This window comes from Gobius niger, assembly GCF_951799975.1.
Source record: "Gobius niger genome assembly, chromosome: 2".
NCBI classification, from domain to species: domain Eukaryota; kingdom Metazoa; phylum Chordata; class Actinopteri; order Gobiiformes; family Gobiidae; genus Gobius; species Gobius niger.
The window spans coordinates 25,431,441-25,437,592 of record NC_136853.1 but is presented as its reverse complement, the minus strand read 5'-3'; the positions used below and the strand labels follow the sequence as shown (position 1 = coordinate 25,437,592).

General features: G+C 40.2%; 1 protein-coding gene across 1 annotated transcript; it reads left to right on the top strand.

Annotated features, from left to right (window-relative positions):
- Window positions 1-362: 362 nt before the first annotated feature.
- On the top strand, window positions 363-6,003 carry grk5 (G protein-coupled receptor kinase 5). Its single transcript, XM_079582876.1, has 16 exons — window positions 363-471; window positions 904-993; window positions 1,071-1,183; window positions 1,521-1,598; window positions 1,677-1,774; window positions 2,737-2,829; window positions 2,947-3,010; window positions 3,123-3,263; window positions 3,329-3,519; window positions 3,598-3,635; window positions 4,844-4,933; window positions 5,012-5,220; window positions 5,293-5,430; window positions 5,496-5,633; window positions 5,699-5,830; window positions 5,916-6,003. Exons 1-16 carry the CDS (start codon window positions 420-422, stop codon window positions 5,943-5,945), a joined length of 1,695 nt encoding a protein of 564 aa, XP_079439002.1. The 5' UTR covers window positions 363-419; the 3' UTR covers window positions 5,946-6,003.
- The last annotated feature ends 149 nt before the right edge of the window (window positions 6,004-6,152 follow it).

Sequence of the window (6,152 nt, the reverse complement as noted above, 5' to 3'; positions counted from 1 at the left end):
TAGTTACTACTTCGATTTACTGATTTCAAAAGTAATCCTACCAGAAAATGAATTGGTGGTCCCCAGGTTAATATCACTTGTGATATTTTGTTTGGGGAAAGCCAGGCTAATCTTCCGCCCCAATTACGATTCATGTCCAATAAAACTTTTTTAACACCACTCTGTTTCTGTGAGTCTTTTCAGGTTGAATTGCAGCAGTGATTGAGAATGATGAATATTAAGTTGTCCGACCACTATCTACAGAGGGAGTGTCCTAAGGTGAGCTGTTATACAAAGACTGTGCACCGACTGTAACTCCATTCATTCTGTCAGACTCGAACAGCACTTTTCCTTTTATTTTTGGTTGATTTTTTCAGAACTCAGACATTTTGATGTGTTGGAATAAAGAATATTTTTCAGCAAAATAGTCACCAGCGTGTATGGAGATTGAAAGCATGGTTGCGAATAGTGTTCTTGTAAGAGCCAGGGAAGGTAAGATCTTATTTTGAATTGTCATATAACCTTAATTTGACTTTACTGATTGATTTACTGCACTCGCATTCAAATACTTACATTTATAAATGTACACATAAAATAAATGACCTGCTTTTTTTAACTTGATGTTTGCAATTCATTTACATATTGGGGATCAAAAAGTCTAATAGAAAACTGCCTTGGACAATGTTATGGGAACTAGTGTTGCTGCGACAGCCCAGCCATTTAAGTCTGAAAGTACACCTGCAGAATAATGCCGCTCTACTGGATTTGCTGACGTATTGTGTGAGCTATTATTAGTTCATTCACTGTTGTGCTGCATTCTTTGAGACCTGCCAAATACAAGAGATCATGTGCACATTACGCAATCAGGTTGATAGGTCTCTTTGTTGAATAAAATGTGCACTTCTTAAATGCATCTGTGCTCAGGTGGGGGAAGCAAAGGCAGAAGCTGGAAGTGGAAGGAAATGCTGCGTTTCCCTCACATTAGTCAATGCTTGGAGTTGGCCAAGACCATTGGTTTGTGAAGTCAATATGAGTGATTTGAATTTACTGGGTCATCTGAGGTCAGTTCTCACTTTGTGCTTTTGTATCAGAACGAGATTATCACAGTTTGTGCGTCCAGCAACCGATTGGGAAGATACTTTTTCAGCTTTTCTGTCGGAGTCGGCCTGATCTGGAGAACTGCATCGCCCTTCAAGATGCACTGGTACAAGCCCACACTGCAACATTTACAGCAGAGTTAAAAGAAACAAAGAATCGACTGACATAAAACAGCATAATCATACATATTACCCACGATGGGTCACCAGCTACTGCAACTACTTTTGTTTGCAGTACGCTGTGTCAGAAAGGGTAAACCTATGGCAAATCAAGGTTTAAGGTTTCAATTCCTGCGAGTAAAGCAGAAAAGTGAAAATCCTAAAGAAAAGTACATACATTGCCCAGGAACTAAGCATTTATTATTCATTTACTTCTTTACTATTTAATTTTTCTCAAATAAACTATGCATACAAACTGAATTGGGTTTTGTTTTCCTTTTCTAGGAAAACTTTGAGACCAGGTCTGATGTTGAAAGAAGGGTCTTTGGTATAAGCATCATTCAGAGATTCCTCATTAGCATGGTGTGTATTTTCACATTGAGGAGAATTTGATCTATTTGTTCATGCCTCAGATTAGTAACTCATGTGTGTGATCCTCAGTCTCCACAGTGTGTGGCCGTTGTGCAGAGTCATAAGCAGAGCTGCATAAAGGCTCTGGAACAGGACCCCTGTGCAGATGTTTTCTACGCATGTAAAAAGTATACCTCTGTCCCCGTACATGCAAACACACACACAAACATACACACAAAACAACCAACCGTGGAGTTATGTCAGAAAGTTGTTGAGGTTGATTCTGAAGAGCACACAGTACTTTATGATCGGGTCCCACACTTGATATTGGTTCCCTGTGGAATTTGCATTTAAAAATCAATATTACTGGCATTAAAATAATACCAACAATTTTTGCGACTAACTGGTTTGAAATATGGTTTTACATTGCTATTCCAGGCAAGCTATTGGAGAATTTAATTTCTTTGGACTTCCTATGTAATTCTAACATCTATAAGGCCCTTCTAAAAAGATATCACATTCTCCCTCTTAATGTATTTTTTTTTAAATAATTATTATTTGAATGCTTTTTAGGGAGAAAAAGGGGGAAAATAAATCCTAAAGCCATAGGATAATGTGGAGTAATATGACACTTTTAACACCATTTTAAAGCTTTTTAGGTCACATGGTCATTTTATGCTTGAACTTTACCAGACTGATTATACTGAAAATACCAAATACTACTGCACAATAAGATTATATGGAAATTATGTATGTCCACAAATAAAAGCCACTCTGAAAACACAAAGCTAATCGATGGGTCATTAGCAGAATTTCACATTGTGCGTAGTCATGGCAGCAAGTAAAAATGTGGTCATAGTGGAAGACAATGAGACCTAAAAGGGATTTTCATAGGAAGAGTGTGAGTACTTTTCTGCACATTGCACAAATTTAGCTCTAAAGGGGTTACCCAGAGCGCCTGAGGATTAAAGCTTTCTCAAGTCCTTCCCTCCATGTCCCAACAAACTGATCCACTGGTCACACTTTGAGGTGATCACAAGAGGATTCAGAGCAAACATTCATGCTATTATTGATGATGATCTATATGTAATAATATGCATCTGTAGATGACTGCCTAGGATCTAATGTCAGCTTTCACTGTATTTGTCAGAGATCTACAGTCGCATCTCGCTGGGAAACCATTCAAGCAGTACCAAAAAAGTATGTTTTTTGACCGTTTTCTGCAATGGAAGATGCTCGAGAGGTGAGTAACTTGTGGGAGTTGGAAAAAAAGCTCAGTGTTTCTACTTTGATTGAGCCTGATATGATCATCTTGTCCTTCCTTGTTTTTTAACTATGCCTGTTCCTCATTTTCTTTAAGGCAGCCAGTCACAAAGCAAAGTTTCAGACAATATAGACTTCTGGGAAAAGGAGGGTTTGGAGAGGTAAGGCTCACTTGTTCCTAGTTTGTAAGCATTTCAGTTGCTGTGCGCCACCTGAACTTTTACTCATGTAATGACTACTTACGTTAAATTACCACTATATTTTCTTTTGTAGGTGTGGGCTTTTCAAGTGCGAGCCACAGGAATGATGTACGCCTGCAAAAAGCTTGACAAAACGCATGTGAAGAAACGAAAGGGTGAAGCAATGGCCCTAAACGAGAAAGAAATTCTGGAAGCAGTGGACAGTCGTTTTGTGGTGAGACTCACAGGTCTTATTATTATTATCAGTTGATTTTGTTTGACATTTTGGCCACTGTTCAGGTAAATTTGGCATATGCCTATGAAACCAAGCATGCCCTCTGCATGGTTTTGACAATGATGAGTGGGGGGGATCTGAAATTTCACATTCACAACATTGGTCCTCCTGGACTAGCGAGAGAGAGGGTGTGTTTCTACGCTGCAGAGGTGTGCTGTGGGATAACACACCTTCATGAGATGTCAATAATCTACCGGTCAGTGAAGTTACAATCCAGTTATTTATTCTCCAGATCACTTCACAGTTTATGAACATGTATGACATTTATTTCTAGGGATCTGAAGCCAGAGAATATTCTCCTGGACGAAAATGGTTTGTTGAACACTGCAAAACACAGAATGTACAAAAAGGGTTAGCGTTACTTAATCTTAGAGAAGACCCTGAAGTGGGGGATTAGCGCTCGTCTCAAAGCAGGAAGATCACAGGTTCTCTTTCTGTGGGGAGTTTGCATGTTCTCCAAGTGTCTGTATGGGACAACTCTGGGTTTTCTGGTTTCTCATGTTTCTCTATATCACGCACAACAGGAAAATCTTCCATCCAGGTGATTTTGACCAAGAGCATACATAGCTCAGGCTCTGGAAGAAGGACAAAAATGCACTTTCTCCTTCACTTAATAGTTAAAACATTTATATTTGGACACTCATAGACATAATGTATTATCCTAACCCTATCCTAACCCTCTCAGTGGCAGACTGAGACACCCCCAGTGCAGGACGGAGCGCTACCGCAAAGCCTTCATCCCCACTGCTGTCAGACTGTACAATAAGACTGTGAAGTAACGCCGACTGTAACAAGTGAATTTCTCCTTTGTGAGATGAATAAAGGTTTATCTTATCTTATCTTAATTATCCTAGTCCCTAACCCTAACCTTAATCCTAACCCTAATCTAAACCGAATTCTAACCCTAACCCTAAAACCACATCTTGACCCTCAAACAGTCATTCAAATAAGTGAGGACCAACCAAAATGTCCTCATTTTACAAAAATGTCCTCACTCTGTTGGTTAAAAACTCAAACTGGTCCTCATAATGTCGTAAGTACAAGAACACACATACACACACACAGCATTCATCCTTGCCTATTGTACATGTTTTAGTGCGAGGGGAAACCTACACAGATATGGGGATAACATGCAACACAGAAAGGATCGAACCTGGGACCTTTTTGCTGTGAAGGACGAACACTAACCGCTGCATTGCTGATTCTATAATGAAGAAGTATCAAGTGTCATACACCACAGCTGAAGGAAGTACTGATCTTGTTTTGACTCTGGGGCAAACAAAGGCAGCTCAAGGAAGTAAATAGTTGAGAGAGATCTAGGTGTGCTGGGTCTATTCTAGGAATAGAGTGCACCAGACCTGTCTAACCCTGTATTTAACTTGTACCAATTAATGATAGCTTTTTAAACTGTTGAAATAATAATGCCTACTTACAAACCTGAATGGTAAAGGGTAGGGAACAATTAAACAAAAGAGGCATAAGTGAACCAGTTACACAGTGATACACCTGTACATTTTAAGGTCACGTCCGGATCTCTGACCTGGGGCTTGCTGTGCGTTTGTCTGATGGTAAACTGGTGCATGGTCGGGTGGGAACGATCGGTTACATGGGTGAGTGTGCCCTTTGTGTGAGCTTTAAAAAAAAAAGTGACATAAAACACACCTTTACTAATATAATTTGACTTACAGCCCCTGAAGTGATGGGACATGGACACTATGGAGCAAGCGTTGACTGGTGGGGCCTTGGCTGTTTGATCTATGAAATGACAGCTGGTAAGCCCCCATTGCGGAAGAAAGGAGAGCATCCTTCATCCTCTGAGATGGAGAGAAGGATTCAAATTGAAAGGGAAGGATATACGAAAAACTTCAGTAAGGATGCCAAGGACCTTTGCTCCTCGGTAAGACTTTGTGACTATTACAAGTGATGCATTTAATACTCTCCAGTGTTAAAGATTTTCAATGTTATAAAGCTACTGGCCAAAGACCCGACAAAGCGGTTGGGATGCCTTGGATCAGGGGGTAGTGAAGTCAAAGCTCACCCCTTTTTTAAAACGATTAACTTCAGGATGCTGGAGGCAGGCTTAGTAGACCCACCATTTAAACCAGATGTAAGTTTCATTTCAAACGTGTTCATTCCCTTGCGCAAGTGCACACATAACTCTATGTTAAACAGCCTAGACTGGTGTACTGCAGTGATGTACAAGACATCGAAGAGTTCTCCACTGTAAAAGGAGTCGTTCTGGACGAGCTGGACAGTGAATTATACTCAAAGTTCTGCACAGGTCGAGTTCCCAGAATGTGGCAAAATGAGGTACACACATTCATTACACTGTGTTCTGAAGACAGAAAATATATTTAAGCTATTTTGTCTTGCAGCTGATAGAGACAGGATGCTTTCGGGAGCTGAATACATTTGGCGAAATGGGAACTCGTTCTCCCGACCTGGATCAGTCCCAGGTGCCCGAGCGCCGAAAACCCAGTCTACTGCACCGGATCTTCCGCAGACAAGTAAGACCTAAATCTAACAGAAACAGAACAATGCATACGCCATCCCAAGCGAATCAAAGATAACTGTTTTCCCTGCATTGCCCAGTCACCAGATGACAAAACCGAAGGATTCTGATAAAAGTATGAATTTGAGTCCAGACACTGAGCTATGATGGAAACCAACCATGTCACCACTGAGCTTTATGTAAAATATATGACCATGTAAGATTTAATGTAAATACATTTTTGATTTGTAAAGCTTGTTTTATGTGTTCCTGTGATTTTTAAGAGGTTTGTGTGTGAGTGTATATAAAGTCACAGATCAGGACCCATTGTACAGTGC

Coding starts and splice junctions, on each gene's coding strand:
- grk5 (XM_079582876.1), top strand. CDS start 420: ATGGAGATTGAAAGCATGGTTGCGAATAGTGTTCTTGTAAGAGCCAGG. Junction 3,011..3,122: donor GAAAAGGAGGGTTTGGAGAG/GTAAGGCTCACT, acceptor TTTCTTTTGTAG/GTGTGGGCTTTTCAAGTGCG. Junction 5,431..5,495: donor ACCCACCATTTAAACCAGAT/GTAAGTTTCATT, acceptor TATGTTAAACAG/CCTAGACTGGTGTACTGCAG.